This window comes from Ornithorhynchus anatinus, unplaced genomic scaffold, assembly GCF_004115215.2.
Source record: "Ornithorhynchus anatinus isolate Pmale09 unplaced genomic scaffold, mOrnAna1.pri.v4 scaffold_346_arrow_ctg1, whole genome shotgun sequence".
Lineage (NCBI taxonomy): Eukaryota > Metazoa > Chordata > Mammalia > Monotremata > Ornithorhynchidae > Ornithorhynchus > Ornithorhynchus anatinus.
This window is the reverse complement of record NW_024396780.1, coordinates 14,963-33,350: the sequence shown is the minus strand read 5'-3', so window position 1 is coordinate 33,350 and position 18,388 is coordinate 14,963. Positions and strand designations below refer to the sequence as shown.

General features: G+C 56.3%; 1 protein-coding gene across 1 annotated transcript in view; it reads left to right on the top strand.

Annotated features, from left to right (window-relative positions):
• The window catches only part of MYOCD (myocardin), a gene marked incomplete at its 5' end in the record, with an annotated part of 35,129 nt that overhangs the window by 9,303 nt on the left and 7,438 nt on the right, over positions 1-18,388 (top strand). The window contains 5 exons of the mRNA XM_029057149.2: positions 8,371-8,546; positions 11,386-11,508; positions 11,862-12,115; positions 13,830-13,989; positions 14,489-15,430. Of these exons, the coding sequence (XP_028912982.2) occupies positions 8,371-8,546; positions 11,386-11,508; positions 11,862-12,115; positions 13,830-13,989; positions 14,489-15,430 (1,655 nt within the window). The remainder of the gene's footprint in view (positions 1-8,370; positions 8,547-11,385; positions 11,509-11,861; positions 12,116-13,829; positions 13,990-14,488; positions 15,431-18,388) is intronic.

Here is an 18,388-nt window from a genome sequence, read left to right as displayed (position 1 = left end):
TGAGCACTGGAGGGGACACAAGGTAACGAGGATGTCCCATGAGGGGCTCGCGGTCTTGATCACAATTTCCCAGCTGAGGGAACTGAGGCCCAGAGCAGCGAAGCGACTCGCCTCAAGTCGTCCACCAGACGAGTGGCGAAGCTGGGATTAGAACCCATGCCCTAGGCCCAGACTCTCTCTGCTAAACCATGCTGCCTCGCTTCCGTACCTGACCCGGTTTGTATCTACCCCGGTGTTCAGTCCAATGCCTGGAGTATAGTGAGCACTTAAATACTATGATGATTCTTATTCTATTCTTATTATCAAGTGCTTAAAGGGTTCTGTCTCACCTCGCTGATCTACCGCAACCCGACCTTCACACCGTGCTCCGATAATACCAATTAAACTCACTCTACCCTGATCTCATCAATCCCCTGCCCACTCCCACCCCCTGGCCTGCAACTCCCTCCTGCTTCGTATCCCACGGCCTGCCACTCTCCCATACTCTCAACCCTACGGAAACCATCTCTCCTTGCGGGTAGGGATTCATATAATTACCAATTCTGTCGCACCGCGGCCCGGCGCCTCAGAACCAACAGGGGCACGGGAGTCGGGAGGGCATGGGTTCTGATCCTGACTCTCCTCCCCATCTGTTGTGTGACCTCGGGCAAGGCGCTTCGCTTCTCTCTGCCTTAGTGACCTCATCTCTCAAATGGGGATGGAGACTCTATGCCCCACGTGGGACGGGGACCGTGGCCAACCTGGAAGAGCATTTAGTACGGTGGTTGACATATTGTAAGCACTTAACGGATGCCATGATTATCATCGTTATTATCCTAAATCCTCAGTACAGAGCTCTGCACTCTTTAAGCATTCGATTAATGCCTTTGATTGATCCATCAGTAGAAAGATAAGTGATCGGTCAGGGAAGACGTCCTAGTGGAGATGTGATTTTAGTAGGACTTGGAAAATGGAGAGATCGGTGGGTGCCGGATGCAAAAGGGGAGGGAGGCTCAGGCCAAGGGGAAGAGCGGAGCGAGGCGTCGATGGAGAGAGAGTTGAGATAGAGGTACGGCGAGTAAGGTGGCGTTGTGGTGGGAAATGAGAGGGAATGGGGGGAGCTGATTGAATGCTTTAAACCCGAGGATGAGGATTCTCTGCTTGCTGTGGGGATGGGTGGGTGACCGTTGAAGGTTAGGGGGTGAATGGGGAGATGCGCATAGGCAGCGTTGGAGAAGAATGATTCAGGCATGAAGTGAAGTAGGGATCGGAGAGGGGAGAGGCCAGAGGCCGGGAGGTCAGCGAGGTTGCGGAAGTCGGGATTGGATATAAAGAGTGCTTGGACCATGGAGAAGAAAGGGAGGATTCCGCAGATGCCGCGAAGATGAGAGCGACGGGATTCAGCGGCCACTTGAATGTGCGGTTCGAAAGCGAGGGAGGAGTCTAGGTTAATGCCAAAAAGGCGGGCTTGCCAGTCAAGGAGGATGGTCGTGGTGTTGATGGTGATGGGGAGATTGCGGGGAGGAGAGAGTTTGGGTGGGAAGATGAGAAATGTAGTCTGGGATGTGTCCAACTGGGAATATGGATGATAATGTAGGTATTTGTTAAGCGTTTACTATGTGCAGAGCACCGTTCTAAGTGCTGGGGTAGATACAGGGTAATCGGGCTGTCCCACTTGAGGATCACAGTTAATTCCCATTTTACAGATGAGGTAACTGAGGCACAGAGAAGTTAAGTGACTCACCAAAGTCACACGGCTGACAAGTGGCAGAGCCGGAATTCGAACTCATGACCTCTGACTCCCAAGCCGGGGCTCTTTCCACTGAGCCACGCTGCTTCTCTGCACTTTCCAAGTAGAGATGACCTGGAGGCAGGTGGGTGTACTTACAGATAAGGTGGCTTGATCTCTAAGGGATAGGTGAATCACGACTCCCAACATATATCCAGTGATTGGAGGTCCCGTACAGCAGTACAGCGCTTAGAACGGCGCTCGGCACGTAGTAAGCGCTTAACAAATGCCTTATCATCGTTATCATTATTATTCCAAGGAGCCCCAGCACAGACCTAATAAAGCTCAGCGCATTCACCGCGGGAGAGCCTTTAGCCCCAGTCGACTCCTGGGAATGGTGATTTCTTCATAGCTCTAGATAATCATAGTGATAATAGTATTTTGTTAAGTGCTTACTATGTGCCAAGCACTGTTCTGAGCCCTGGGGGAGATACAAGGTCATCAGGTCATCCCACGTGGGGCTCACAGCCTCAATCCCCACTTTCCAGATGAGGTCACCGAGGCCCAGAGAAGCAAAGTGCCTCGTCCAAAGTCCCACAGCTGACAGTTGGCGGGGCTGGGATTAGAACTCACGGCCTCCGACTCCCGGGCCCGGGCTCTTTCCGCTAAGTCACGCTGCTCCTCTACTTTTGCTTCTCACGCTGAAGCAAAAGCATGAAACAACAATAATAATAATGTTGGTATTTGTTAAGCACTTACAAAGTGCAGAGCACTGTTCTAAGCCCTGGGGGAGATACAGGATCGTCAGGTTGTCCCACGTGAGGCTCCAGTTTAATCCCCATTTTCCAGATGAGGTAACTGAGGCACAGAGACGTGAAGCGACTCACCCGCGGTCTCCCAGCTGCCAAGTGGCAGAGTTGGGATTCGAACCCATGACCTCTGACTCCCAAGCCTGGGATTTTGTCACTGAGCCCCGCTGATTCCCCTAAGAGACGTCGGGCTGACCTCCACCTCGCACAACCGTGTCAGCCTCTTGCGTCTTCCTCCAGGCCGTAGGCTTCTCATGGCCGGAGGGCATATTTACTAACTCCATCGTCCTCTCCTAAGCACTTAGGACAGTGCTCTGCATGCAGTAAGCGCTCAGTAAATACCATCTATGGTCTGATTGACTGTGCATCGAAATAATGATGATGATGGTATTTGTTAAGTGCTTCCTAGGCGCCAGGCACTGGGGGTGATCCAAGGTTGGGAATCGAGGATGGGTCTGAAGACACCTTGATGCGGGGATCTGGTCCTTGGTCCAAATAATCATAACACTAATAATCTGGTCTTTGTAAAGCACTTAAATACGTGCCGGGCGCTGGGGTGGTTACAAGCAGATGGGGTCGGACACAGTCCCTGTCCCAAAAGGGGCTCACAGTCTCGATCCCCATTTTACAGACGAGGCGACCGAGGCCCAGAGAAGGGAAGTGACTTGCCTAGGGTCACCTGGCAGACGAGAGGCAGAGTCAGGATTAGAACCCATGCCCTTCCCACTCCCAGGCCCGGGCCCTATCCGCTAGGCCATGCTGCTTCTCTACCGTATCACCAAACTGGCTTCGGAAGGGATGGTGATGGACTATCGATCGGTGGTATTTACTGAGCACTTACCACGGGTGCAGCACCGTACTAAGACCTTGGGGGAGTCCAATACAGTGGGAAGCTCCCAGTCTACAGCAGGAGCCTCCATTGCACACAGCAATTCGGTGGGTTCATCAGAGTGGCGTTGGAGTGTGTCAGGAGCAATTTCTTAGGCAAAAAAGCTAGAAGAATAGCAAATCCTATTCTTGATTTGATTCTTATTATTAGAGGAGAATTACTGAAGGAAGGAGAGATGTACAAGAGCCAGCATGGAGCGATGACAAATTGATAGGATCACTGCCTCATTGGTATTTATTGGACGCTTCCTGTGTGCAGAGCACTGCACTATGCGCTCAACACGCTAAGATCGTAAGAGAAGGGAGGGAGACAGAGAAGACAAATGGTGAATTTCCAGCACTAGTTCGGAAGCCACGAATGGAGAGCCCCAGTGAAAGAAAAACCTGAATAGCAAAGGATGCCCCAAATGTTGCTTATTCTCCAAAAGTACCGGGAATTTTCCTTCCACCTTAGTAAGAATCGCATTGCCAAGAATAGTTCTGCAAGCTGTAGGCGGGCCCGGGAGTCAGAGGACCTGAGTTCTAAACCCAGCTCTGCCACTCTTCTGCGGTGCGACCTCGGACAAGTCACCTGACCTCTCCGTGCCTCGATTACCTCGTCTGTAAAACGGCGGTTAACATCGTGAGCCCCGTGCGGGACGTGGACCGTGTCCGATCCGATCAGCTGGTATCTACCCCAGTCCGGAATCCGTTAGCTGGCACATAGTAAGTGCCTAACAGATACCGTTCCAAAAAAAAGCCTTAGGGATGTAAATTTCCAAAGGAGAAAGGAACATAAGGCACATATAAGTGCTTAACCTATGCCCTAATGACTATTATTATTATTAATCTTTCCTCGTGGATAATTTCAGACTTAGACCAAACTGTCAGGAGGAAATCTACCCGGATCATGTGGCCACATGATGCTCTTTCCAGCCAGGCGGGGAGTTGGGCTCTAATGGGATCCCCGAGGATCGGTCCTAGTTTCATTTCGATTCTTTAGTTCCCTCCCACAGTGGCGCGGGTTCGACCAATCTGGACTTGGTTCTTCACTGGGCAAGGTGGCGACGCCTTGGGAAGATGGGAAAGGAATTCAGAGGGATGCAGGAGAAAGTCATCGCCCAGACCAGAATGAGAGTTGGTGAGGCCCGGGCCCTCAAGGACAAGAAACGAACCCAAATGCAGGATGGAGAAAAGCGGGAGAGACATACGTGGCCCAGCTCGCTTGCCACCAGAATGTCAATTGTCAGGGTAGTGACAACGACGGTGTCTGTTAAACGCTACCGTGTGCCAGACATTCTAGTGATTGCTGGGGTGGATACAGACAGATCGAGCTGTACCCACTCCCCGTCCCACGTGGGCTCACGGTCTCGATCCCCATTTTACAGATGAGGTCACTGAGGCCCAGGGAGTGAAGTCACTTGCCCAAGGTCACACAGCAGACAGGTGGCGGTGCCTTTTAACACTGATATGGCTCCAAGATGAAGGAACAGGAGGATAATCTGGAAGAACGAGAGAAAGGGAATTTAACCGCTGCAGGAGATATTGCGGTGTGATGGAAGGAAGGAGGGACTTCCCGAGTGACCGGGTGGACTGGAAAAGGCTTTGAAGGGAGGGTCTAATGGAAGAGCGGACACCCACTTACCCTGCACGGACCAGCCTTCCTCTCACCCAGAGGCAGGGGACTGGAGCCGATGGCATCCTAGTAACCCCCAGCAACAGAAGCCGGGAAGACATTTAGTAGATACCCTTTTAGAAAACGAGTAGGCCAAAATGTGACTTCAAAGGTCAAAGAGTAAAGCAGTCAGTCCCCAGGGGCCTTCACTCCAGGTCACTGCCTGATGGGAGCAGGTGGACGTGGGGAATGCATTTCTGCCCTTCCCCTCCTGTTTCCCCATTTGTCACTCGGTTATCTGAGCGAGGAGCCCCGTGATAGATGCCAGCAGCGAAGTGGGACCGATGACGTGCCGAGATGGTATTCCTCCCATCCCACCACCCCCTGGCCCCGTATTGGCGGCAGGCTTTTCAGGCATTCTGCTGAGAGTTTCCCTTGGCTCTAAGCTCTGCTTATCAGCTGCCGGCCGGGGTCAAGAGATCCTGTTAGTTTGAATGGGGAATCTGGCCCTGGAAAACCTCCTGGTGCTGCCAAAATTCCCGCAGCGTGAAGGTGGTGGAATCTGGGGGCGGGGTGGGGAGTCGGCTGGACAGCGGCCCCCCGGGATGTGGGGGAACGAGACAGTCACTGGGGTGAAAAGGGGAACAAAATTTATAATGCATTGGGCCGGCATCCGCCAGGACGCCCCCGGGAGCATGGATCCAAGCAGAGTTACCGTCTCCCAGTTTCGCTCTGGGACGGATGAGTCCCCCGCCTGCCGGGAGGATGGCCCAAGGAAAGACCTTTTCGAGGGAGCTCGGGAAATCTCGCGTGTCCCCTCCGAGGAGTTCCCAGGTGCAGCGGGATTGGTGTGGGGAACTCTGGACCCTCCTTCCTAACAGCCTGCCCCCCACCAGTCAGGAGCAAACATGGCATGCTCTCCGCTCATGCCTCCGCCAGGGAGACCGGTTGTCCATGTGGATTTTCGTTGTCATATTTTTTGAGCACTTACCGTGTGCAGAACACTGGACTAAGAGCTTGGGAGAGGACACTGCAACAATAAACAGTCACATTCCCTGCCCAAGGTGAGCTTACAGTCTCGGGGGGGCAGGGGGCAGCAGGGGAGACAGACATTAATACTAATAAATAAAATTACATATATATGTAAGTGCTTTGGGATTGGGAGAGGGGAGGAATAAAGGGAGCAAGTCAGGGCAACTCAGAAAGGAGTGGAAGATGAGAAAAAGTGGGGCTTAGTCTGGGAAGGCCTCTTAGAGGAGATGGGCCTGCATTAAGGCTTTGAAGCGGAAGAGAGTCGGCGTCTGTCGAATTTGAGGAGGGAAGGCGTTCCAGGTCAGAGGCGAGATGTGGGATCGAGGTCGGTGGTGAGACGGGCGAGATGGAGGGCATGGTGAGAAGAGGATGAGCGTTAGCGGAGCGAAACGTGGGAGAGGAGGAGAGAAGTGAGGTGAGGTAGGAGGGGGTAAGGTGGTGGGCTGCTTTACAGCCGATGGTAAGGAGTTTGGCTTTGATGCTGAGGTGGGTGGGCAACCTCAAGGAGTAGGGTGACGAACCTTTTTGTAGAAAAGTGATCCGGGCAGCAGAATGAAGTACGGACTGGAGGTGAGAGAGACAGGAGGTCAGGAGGTCAGCAAAAAGGAGGATGCAGTAACCAGCTGGGATAAGTGATGGCATTAACGTGATAGCGATTTGGACAGAGAGGAAAAGGCAGATTTTAGCAAGGTTGTTAAGGTGGGACCCATGGGTTTTAGCAACGGGTTGAATACGTGCTTTGAATGAGAGAGACGAGTCAAGAATAACGCCAAGGTTATGGACTTGCGAGACGGGAAAGATGGTGGCGCCATCTACGGTGATGGGAGAGTCAGGGGGAGGATGGGATTTGGGTGGGAAGATGAGGAGCTGCGTTTTGGACATGTTAAGTTTGAGGTGATGGGAGGACAGCCAAGTAGAGATGTCACCAAGGCAGGAGGAGATAGGAGACCGGCGAGAGGGAGAGAGATCAGGGCTCGGAGATGTAGATTCGGGGGTTGTCCACATAGAATTGAAGCCGTGGGAGCGAATGAGTTGGAGAATAGAAGGGGATCGAGAACTGAGACCTGAGGGAACCCCACAGTTAGGGGTTGGGGGGCAGAAGAGAAGCCCGAGAAGGAGACTGAGAACAGACGGCTAGAGAGATGAGGACAACCAGGAGAGGACAGTCGAGGAAGCCACAGTTGGATGATGTTTCCAGGAGAAGCGGGTGGTTCACAGTGTCAAAGGCAGTCAGGGCGGATTAGGATGGAGTAGAGGCTTTCTTCCAGCCAGAATCCTTCAGTCAATCGATTAATCGACTAAAGGTATTTACTGAGCACTGACTGTACTAAGCGCTTGGGAGAGTACAATACAACGGAATTAGCAGATATGTTCCCCGCCCACAAGGAGCTCACAGTCTAGAGTAATGGAGACTACGGTCCAACTTTCTTGGCTCCGGGCCCGTTCCTGGCCCTGGCAAGGCCTTGGCGTTTTGGAACAGAAAGATGCCACTGATCCCAGAGGTGCTGAAATTCTCTCCAAACTGCAAAATTCCCCAGGAACAGGAGATTTTCCATAAAGGGACAGTCGTCCAAAGGAAATGGAAACATTCCGTCTTCCTTAGGAGAAGTCATAGTATCTCTTAAGCATCAAGAACTGTAATGAGCTCCGGGAAAAGATGCCGAGGTCAGAATTCCTCTTCCACCTCTTCTTTCCTTTTGATCTTCCTTATTCTCTTCCTCTTCTCCCTTTCCCAACCCCCTCAGACTCGTTGAAGCCCCTTTGCCGAGCAAAGTGCAATATCGATCCTTTGAGGCCTTATTTAGGAGACGGAGGCGAGGTCTTGGCCGTTGGATTTAATGCCAGGCAAAGAGAATGAGAAGCAGCAGGTCCTGGAAGGAAGAGCCCGGGCCTGGGAGTCAGGCCCTGGGTTCTAATCACAGCTCTGCCAAATGCCCGCTGGGTGACCTTGGGCAAGTTACTTAACTTCTTGGCACCTCAGTTCCCCCATCTACCAAATGGACTTTCATTTCTTCTCCCTCCTGCTTAGACTGTGGGCCCCGTATGTGATCTGATGATCTTAGACAGTGCTTGCCACATAGTAAGCATTCAACAAAAACCATGATTATTATTATTGCCATTATGAAGATTGTGATTAGGTGAGCGAAAATGCCCCCCCGACCCTGGCCCAGCTCCTGCTGGCGGGTTTTCTCCTTGCCTTCCCAGAGCAGAAGGGCGCAGGCTTCGGATGGTCAGGGATCACCACGGTCCGGCCCGCGCCCTCACGCCCGTCTCCCCCGCTCCCCTGCAGGTCTCAGGTAAGCAAGGATGTCCATTCCTCTTATGTTTCCCTCACTCAGGCAGCCACGTGAACTTCTTCAAACCAGCCGACACCTTCGCCTTCGAGGAAGACAGTAGCAACGATGGACTGTCTCCCGAGCAGGCCCACAGCGACGACTCTTGGGGCTCAGCGGGGTCGCCCCCGGACCCCAAGGCCCCGACCCCGGCGTTGCCGGCCCGGGCGGGGACCCTTCAGGTGAACAGATGGGACTGCCCGGTCTCCAGCTGCGCCGTGCTGTCCCCTCAGGGAGGAAACTCTCCCCCAAAATTCTACCCTGCCCCCCAGGGAGAAATCGGTCCTCAGACCTGCCATCTGTCCCTCAGGGAGCAAACCACGAAATTCCCTCCACAGCCCCCATCTCGACATCTGAAGCCCCTCCTCATTCATTCATTCATTCATTCATTCATTCATTCATTCATTCAATCGTATTTATTGCGCGCTTCCTGCGTGCAGAGCACTGGACTAAGCACTTGGAATGTACAATTTGGCAACAGGTAGAGACAATCCCTGCCCATCGATGGGCTCACAGTCTAAAAGGGGGAGACAGACAGCAAAACAAAACAAAACAAGTAGCCAGGCCTCACCAGGAGTCCTTTTCCCAAACCAAATGGGTGCTTCTCTCCATGTTCCCAGAAAGCCCCATCTGTCAGGCAGGTTGGGCGGGGCAGACTTCCCCTCATCCTGGTCACTGTCAGAGCTCTTCCCCTCTCTTACCTGGGGAGTCTGGGTAGGGCCTAGTTTTATTTTTTCATTATTTTTATCACTGTTTTAATTTTCATCACTCTCCCTGTGAGGTCTTACTCTGTGCTGAACACTCGTGTAGATACAAGACAATCAGATCAGCCATGATTGCCGTCCCACATAAGGCCGACGACCTGAGGCGGGTACCTGTGGGTCTCCCATCCCGATTTTACAGATGAGGAAACTGAGAGCCAATGAGGTGAAGTTACTGACCCAAGTTAACACGATAGGCCGGTGGTTGGGCTGGAATGGAACCCAGGTCTCCTGACCCTCCCCCAGGCCCCGTGATCTTTCCCGAGGCTCTGCTGCCTCCTTAATTTCTCCTCTTATTGCTGCTCTTCAGCTCTAAATTTGGCACTCCTAGACTATGTCAACATGGCGAAGCGGAGAACTTCCCACCTAGGCCTTGTAGATGGTGAATCTCGCCAGGTTACGTTGACGATTGGAATGGCGGCCTGGAAATGATCTCCGGGGTTTAGCCGGCTGACGTAGAGGTGCCCCCCCCTCCGAATTCCCCGTGCCCAGCTTGGGATCAGTCCAAACTCCAGCAGTGCGCGTGGGCAGCACTGCTTTGGGATGTGAGAAAGTGAGAAGTCACCTGTCATGCGTCCATCCAGAGGGGTCAGGGTTTCCATCTGGGTTCATTGGCAAACTTGGAGGAAGGGTGGGAGAGAGCGATAAAGAGAGGGAGGGAGGAAGGAGAGGATGAAAAAGAGAGAGTGATAGATTACCGGAGGAGGTGAGATGGAGCCTAGTAGAGGCCCAATCATTCCGTGAGGAGCGCTGCAGTCTGGTTGGGGGGCAGAGACCCCTCCCCAGAGCCCAGCGGGGGAGAGAGGCACTCTCCTGAGACCGCAGAGCTCTAAGATGGGCTCTCCATACGCCTGCCAACCAGCCAGTAGCCGGCCACGGAGGGCATATAAACTTTTACACTTCACCAAGTCAAATTGCGCGGTGGTCCCACTCTGCCACCATGTCCAGACTGCCATTGCCCCCCTCCAAGTCCCAGCACCCCCCTCGACCTCCCCTGGTCCAGCATTGCCAAGTCTTCCTCCCTCCTCCCTGCACGGCCCCGTGGACATCTTTTCCGCATTGTCTGGAAGGTTCCCGTGCCCGCCCCGGATCCCCTCCTGCCCCTTAATAATTATTAATAATAATTGTAGTATTGGTTAAGCGCTCGCTATGTGCCTAGGCACTCTCTAAGCGCTTACAGGGTAAGCAGCTGGTCCCACGTGGGGCTCCCTGTCTTAATCCCCCTCTCACACCCGGGGGAACTGAAGCACGGAGAAGTGAAGTGACTGGCCCGAGGTCACACGGCAGGCAAGCAACGGAGCCGGGATTAGAACCAATGTCCTCCGACTCCCAGGCGTGTGCTCTTTCCACTGGGCTGTGCGGCTTCTCGTGCCGCTTCTTGCCCCTCGCCCTTGTGGTCACCCGGTTAGCTCTTCCCGCCTGGCACCAGTCTGGCGTTTTGGATTTTTTTTTTACCAGTTTCCCTCCTGCAGCCAGCCCCTTCCTCGGCTAGGAGTCACTGCCCCCAGTGCTGCCGGTCATCGAGACTGGGGAATACCAGGAGGGATGGAGTCGAGGGACGAGCTGGGAGCAGGTTTTCCCTTCAAGGATCCTACAATGCCCCTCCTCCCCCTCCCCACTTCCCAGCCAGGCTGCTGCGAAGTGGATGAGGAACTGAGTCCCAGCCCCCAAATAGCCCTCCACTTTACCCTCTTCTGTCCCACTCCCTTTCCCACTCCCGACCCAGGATTTCCGCCCCCTGCTTGTGGAGAACACAAACTTGAGACATGCTGCCCTGCAGAGGATGCCGGGGGCTGGTTAAATGGATCAGATAGCCGTTGGCTCCGCTGCCTTCTCCATGGGGATCGCAGGTCTTCTGTCCCAGGCTCGCGCGCGGTCTCTGGGAGCGGGGAAGGGGGAAAGAAGAGGAGGCCCAGCTTTAGCTGGAGAGAAACAATGAAATCATGGGTTTCCACGATCTGTGGACAAGAAGGGACGAGGGGTGAGCTTCAATGACCCCCAGTGTCGCTTTGGTGATGGGGGTGTGGGAGCCGGGACTCTCGTGTGCTCTTGGCTCTTCATAGCACCTGCCCTACGCTCTCCCCATACTGCTGGGCCCAGGGGCTCATCTCGGGATTCCGGGAAGTGGTGGGGACCCACCTCGCCCTCGCTCCATCCCCCTGCACTCCCCCGGGAATGTGCCATGCAGGGGTGACAGGGCTGGCCGCCCAGCTCTCGTGGACCGTCTGCAGCCTAAATCTAAGTCACTTTGGGATTTCAGGATGAGCCTCTGGACCGTGAAAATGGCAAGAAGGAGGGACCGGCCTTGGTGCTCGGCCAGCCAGGAGGCCTGAAGCAGGGTGGCCCGCTGAGCTCCCCGATCCCTATGCCCGCAGCGGTGAAGGTACCGTCCAGATCGGGTGCCCAGAGCACCCGCGGCGGGCAGTGTGGGCGGCCCGGAGCGGGGAGGTTTTAGGGAGCAGGGAGAAACCGCCTTCCCACTCATCTTCCCCAAGTCCCCAGGGGACCTCATGTCTGGGAGCCATCAGGTCAGTGGGCCAGTAGCCCAGAGTCCACTTCCTGAACTAAGGTGTCCCTTCTTGGAATAAGCGCGGAGACGCTTTCCCCGGCAGCGTGGGGCTGGGGAGGGTCGAAGAGAATCCATTAGCACCAGGGGGAGCTTCTCCCAGAATCCAGTGGGGCAGTTTGGTTCGGCCTCAAGCTCCCCGCTGCCTCCCCCTCCTCATCCTCCTGCAGGCCAAGTCCTCTGGTGACGGCAAGCACCGCCACAAGAAGCCCAAGGACGCCAAGCCGAAGGTGAAGAAGCTGAAATACCACCAGTACATTCCGCCGGACCAGAAAGCGGAGAAGTCGCCGCCGCCCATGGACTCCACCTACGCCCGCCTTCTCCAGCAGCAGCAGCTCTTCCTCCAGCTCCAGATCCTCAGCCAGCAGCGGCAGCAGCCAGCGCAACATTTTGCCTACACGGGGCTCCCCAAAGCCCATCTGAAGTGAGTCGGCCGGGGCCCCGCTCGCCCCCCGGGGCCGGGGTAGCGGAATCCGCTTCCTGCTGCTGCCCCAGCTCAGGACAGCAGACCGGCCGGGTCTGGCATGGGTCCTTCCTTCATTCATTCGATCGTATCTATTGAGCGCTCACCATGCGCAGAGCACCGTACACGCTTGGACGGTACAATATGGCAAATAAAAGAGCCGGCGGGCTAGTGGGGCAGGAGGTGGAGGGCAGACAGACATCAAGGCAAGTAACCGGGCGCCGATATACGTAAATAGAATTATAGATATATCTACGTAAGCACCTTGGGGCAGGGAGGTGCAGGGAAGAGCAAAGGGAGTGAGTCGATGGGAGGCGGAAGGGTGGGGGAGCTGAGGAAGAGGGGGGCCTAGTCTGGGAAGGCCTCTTGGAGAAGGTGGGCCTTCAAGAGGGCTTTGAAGGGAGGAAGAGTGACTGTCTGGCGGGTTTGAGGAGGGAGGGCGATCCAGGCCAGAGGGAGGACCCGGGCTGGGGGTCGGCGGCGTGACAGAAGAGACCGAGGCTGGTGAGGAGGTTAGCGGCGCCAACGGAGCGGGGTGTGCGTGTTGGGATAGGGAAGGAGAGGAGGTTGGTGAGGTAGGAGGGGGCGAGGGGATGGACGGCCTCGGAGTCAATGGCGAGGGGTTTTCCAGCCAGCAGCGGCGGTATCAGTGAGCGTCCGGGAAGAGGATGGGGGCCAGGGAAGGCGAGAGGAGGGGGTGGGGCCCCCCCTTCTTTTCAGGAAGCCAGACAGGGCCCCAACTTGCCCTTCGGGTGGGCCGTCCGCATTCCTCCCTTTCCGCGTCACCTCCCTTGCCTCCGGCCCGGCCTGTTGTGGACCCCGCTCTTACGCGGCGTTGACCGGAGGGCCGGCCCTCCACCGTCAAAGGGAGCATCCGGTTTTTAGTACTGAGTTTTCAACAGCCACTGGGAGCTCACCAGGTGAAGAAAAACCCTGTTCCATCGCTCTGACGGTGAATGGCGAGCAGCGAGGGAAATGGGAAATATCTAGCTGTTTAAAAGATGCCATGAATCCATCAGGGCTGAAAATCACTAATAGTATTTGAGATAGGTGTGTTTATTCAGAAGATAGCCCAGCAGTGAGATTCACCCAGGAGCTCCTGTGTACCTGAAAAGGTCAATTCAGTCACTGGGCAGGGATTGTCTCTATCTATTGCCCAATTGTCCATTCCAAGTGCTTAGTACAGTGCTCTGCACATAGTAAGCACTCAATCAATGCTACTGAATGAATGGACACAATTTCAGTCACATTGGGCGCACACAAAGATGATCCTTCATTGTAGAGTTGTACTTCATGCTTGTGGCTCCAGGGGTCGATTAAAAAAAAATACCAAGAATAACGATGATAATAATAGTATTTAGTGCTTTCTATGCATCAAGGACTGTGCTGAACACTGGAATGCAAACAGTGGAAATAGATCCGATACGGTTCCAGTCCCACAGGGGGTTCACGGTCTCTGGGTTCGGCACTCTACTAATACTAATAATAGTCATGATATTTTTTTAAGCACTAACAAGGGGCCAACCATTGTTCTAAGCACTGGGTTGTTCTAAGCACTGGGTAGATTCGGTGGACCGACAAGGTCCAGCAGCTCTGAGGGCCAATTTCCTGAAAGTGGCCGCTTGTTGCTCCGGCGGCCGCCTCCCCCGTCCCATCCCTTTCCTCTGTCTTCCAGGGAGCCAAGTGAGCCGATGGGCAGAAATCCCAGCTTTGTGTCGTCGGCGAGCGCAGTGGGAAGTGCCCCGCTGTCCCCTGGCAAAACCGCTTTTGCTGGGCAGACTGGTCTTTCCGCCGTCAAGCCCAGCCCCTTGCCAGCGAACCTGGATGACCTGAAGGTAAGGGGAACACACTCTCACAAACAACCCGGGGCACGCACGCTGTCGGGAGGTTCCGTTCTTAGAGCCGTTGGCCTGACGAGGGGACCCTGGGGTAGCCGGATGGGGCCGAGGGAGGCATTCGAAATTTCCCGGCCCTGGCTCTCTCCCGGCCGGCCCTCCGTGGGAGAGGGTGGCGCGGCCCGCTCGCCGGCTGAAGGAGGTGGTCCCTGGGCACCCGGGACCTGGGCCGGCACAGTGCCATGAGCCCCAGGCCCGGGCCGCCCCTGAATTTTGGGATGGGGTCGCCCTGGCAAATCCTGGGCTTGAATCACCCCTGGGCACCCCAGCCGGAGGGAAGACAGCCCCGCTCCATGGCGGTTTGGCGGTCAGGCGGGCGGGCGGGAGACGTGACCGCTCCCGGGGCGATTCCGGTCCCCCACCACCCGGCCTGCCCGGGCCCTCTGGGCCCGCCAACCTCCGCTGCCTCTGGCCCGACGGTCATTCTCCATCGGCCCAGGTGTCCGAGCTCCGCCAGCATCTCCGGCTCCGCGGCCTGCCCGTGTCGGGCACCAAGACAGCCCTGATGGATCGCCTGCGGCCCTTCCAGGACTGTGGCAGGGGCCCCCTGCCCAACTTCGGCAACGTCACCACCATGACCTTCCCGGTGACCCCCAGCAGCTCCCTGCCTAGCTACCCAGCCCTTCCCAGCAGGGTCCTGTCCAACGGCTTCTACCACTTCGGCAGCACCAGCTCCACACCCCCCATCTCCCCAGCCTCCTCCGACCTCTCTATCGGTGGGTCCCTGCCCGACACCTTCAACGACGGGCAGCTGGCGTCCCCCCAGTTCTGCCTGCAGCCCTCCCCGGTCCACGTCTGCGCGGAGGAGAGCCTCCTCTGCAGCCTCAATGGGGGGAGCGTCCAGTCGGAGCTGGACGGACTGGAGGCGGAGAAGGACAGGATGCTGGTGGAGAAGCAGAAGGTGATCAACGAGCTGACCTGGAAACTCCAGCAGGAACAGAGGCAGGTAGAGGAGCTGCGCCTGCAGCTCCAGAAGCAGAAGCGGGGCGGGGGCCCCGACGAGAAGCCGCCCTGCTTCTTCGGGGTGCCCATTAAGCAGGAAGACGCCGGGGCTAGTTGTCCTTTTGCCTCGAAGCCGGCCCCCGGGGATGGCCAGGAAGGTGGTGCGGAGACGCTAAGTACTAGCGGCCAGGCCCCGCCACCCCTCCGGCCGGGCGGCCGATGCCCCGACTCGGCCGGGCAGGGCAGCCTGCTGTCGTCAACGTTCCTCAGCCCGCAGAGCTCTCCCCAACACTCGCCCCTGGGAGCCGTGAAAAGCCCTCACCACATCAGCCTGCCCCTGTCTCCCGACAGCCACTACCTGCTCTTGCTGCCCACCGCTGCCCGGGGCGAGGGGCGCGGTGGGCCCCCCCAGGCCAGCGGCCAGCTACGCCCGGCTCAGGTGAGTTGTGGGCCCCGGGCGGGATGACGGCTGGGTGGATGGGATAGGGCAAAGGGGCCGATGACCAACCGGAGCTGTTGGAGGGGCCGGGCGTTCGCCCAGATTCTCTGATACCACTCCTCCCAGTGCCAGCTGGGACTCGACTCGATCTGGGGCCCTCCCGCAAAACGGGGCCCGAGCCCGAGGAGGGATTGGTGGGCCCGGCCCGGCCCGATCCAAGTTCTAACGGAACGATCCCCGGCTGGTTCCGTCCAGATCTTCTAAGGTTAAGGATCTCGGGCAGGGTTGGCCCCAGAGGGCAGCGGGCTTTGGATTTGGACCGGATCCGGTAGACCTCCCGCCCCAGGTCCGAGAGTCCGAGAGGAAGCAGAGCTTTGGCCTAGGGGTCCTCCTGGGGGTCCGGGCTGCGGATCCACCGGCCCGGGTGGCCACTTCGATCGGGAACTCAGCCTACCCCGGACCGGTGGGGCCGTGACCACCAGGAATGGCCGACTGGGAATCCTCGGGTCCGGGATGACCACCCTGGGTGGGCATTATGGGACCGCTAGGCCAAGGCCGGAGAGGGGCCGGTGGCAGCGATCCTAATAATCGCGGGATTTGTTCAGCACTCACTTCGCGCCGAGCACCAGCCTACGCTCTGCGGGGGGATACGATCCACTCAGATCATTCACAGGTCCAAAATCACTGGGCGGTTGGAGAAGAGCGGATGGCCCAGTGGGAGTCCGAGTGCCAGGTCGGCCCAGAGCATCTGGGAACCACCCAACAGGGCGACTGTTCAAGGATAAGGCAGGGGAGGGAGAGGAGGAGGGAGAGAGAGGAAGGAAAAGAATTGAGCTGCTTAGGGGTGGGCCGGGGAGGGATTTTCAAAGACCACGGGAAGTCCAGGAGGGTCAGGGCTGAGAAGCGGAGATCTCTGAGCTGGCAGAGGGGTTCCCGGGAGTGTGAGGAAAACCTCCGGTCTCGCAAGCGACCAGAACCCTGGGCTCCAGTGACACCCGAGCTCCGGACCTCTAGACCCCCGCTGAGATTTTGATGTTTTTTCTCACCCAAGCCGAGTGACCAGAAGGAGAATCTGTGGGAGGAGGAGGAAGAGGAGAGGGAGGAGCTGTCTCCTCTCTCGTCGGTTGACAGTGCCTTGCACGAGTGAGAGAAAAATTACCATCTCCTCTCCAATACTTAATTCTATCAGAGAAGCGGGTGGAAAAATTGCATTCTGCCCTCTTGGGGCTTCCAGAGGGCCAGAGGGTGAGGGGAGGAAATGAAGGAAAGAAAATGGCAACCAAGGAAGACGTCTCAACCCAGTTGTGAGCCCCATGTCCCTTCCCTCCCTGCTCCGTGCCCCCGATAATTAACCTGCCCGCCTGTTCCCCCGCCCTCAGCTCTGCCGACTGGTCCCAGAGTGGGAGCAGAGATGTGGCCAGGCAGGGGAGGGGGCGGAATGGCGGGGGAAAGGATGCAACCGGGAAGGGGGAAAGATAGGCCAGCGGGGCGTTCCTCCCTCATGCCAGGCACGAGGCGCCACCCCAACCCTCCTGGCCGGGGGCCCCAGGCCAAGGCGGTGACGGGGCACCAGAGTGCCGGATAACGGGACAAGACATGCAGCCCCCTGTTCTTCTCCCCAGAACTCAGGAGCCCCAGAGGGCAGCCCCATGGTTTTCACTGCCGGCCAGCCAGGCCTGCCTGCGCCTTTCTGTGGCCTCCAGGCTGAGGGCAGCGATGGCGGTGGCGACAGTGGCTCTCCGAAGAGTCCTGCCCTGCAGCTCAAGGTAGGCGTCAGTCCGCCCCCTCCGCCCCGGCGCTCCTCCGCAGCTCCGGCCTGCCTTGTCCCAGCCGGGGCCCCCGCTCCTATCGCTCCCTGGCACTGACCCTCCCTCACCTGAGACGGGGGACCCCAGGATGAACGCTCGATGGGAGGCAGAGGACACGGGGAAGTGGGGATGGGCCGGAGCCAAAGGGAAGAGGATGAAGAAAGGGCGAGCGAAGCTGTGACCTTTATCACGATTAAGTTGTCTTGTTTTTGTCCGTCCATCTCCCCTGATTAGACTGTGAGCCCGTCGATGGGCAGGGATCGTCTCTATCTGTTGCCGAATTGTCCATTCCAGGAGCTTAGTACAGTGCTCTGCACGTAGTAAGCGCTCAGTCAATACTATTGAATGAATGAATAAATGAGGGGCGCTCAGGGGCAGAGCCTGGTTGGGGCCAACAGGGGTCAGTGTGCAGAGGGAGAGCCAATCTCTGTCCCTAATAATAATAACAACAATAATCCTAATAATAATAATGTTGGTATTTGTTAACAGTGGAAAGCACTGTTCTAAGCACTGGGGGAGATACAGGGTCATCAGGTCGTCCACGAGCAGCCCCCAGTCTTCATCCCCATTTTCCAGATGAGGTCACTGAGGCCCAGAGAAGCGAAGTGACTCGCCCATGGTTCCCAGCTGCCGAGTGGCGGGAGCCGGGATTCGAACCCATGACCTCTGACTCCCAAGCCCGGGCTCTTAATAATAATAATAATAATGTTGGTATTTGTTAAGCACTTACTATGTGCCGAGCACTGTTCTAAACGCTGAGGTAGATACAGGGTCATCAGATTGTCCCCCGTGAGGTGCCCAGTTAATCCCCATTTTCCGGATGAGGGAATTGAGGGACAGAGAAGTTAAGTTACTTGCCCACAGTCACACAGCTGACAGGTGGTAGAACTGGGATTCGAACCCATGACCAAGTGGCTCTTGCCACCGAGCCACGCTGCTTCTATAATAATCGTGGTCCTTGTTAAACCCGTCCTATGTGCCACTGGGTTTTGGCACATTTGTACTGTTTTAAGTACTGGGTTGATACATGTAATTAATAGTAGTAAAAAAATGATAATAATCTTAAGCCTGATAATAATTATGGTACTTGTTAAGCACACCCTATGTGCCAAGCACTGTTTTAAGTACTGGGGCTGATACAAGTTATTAT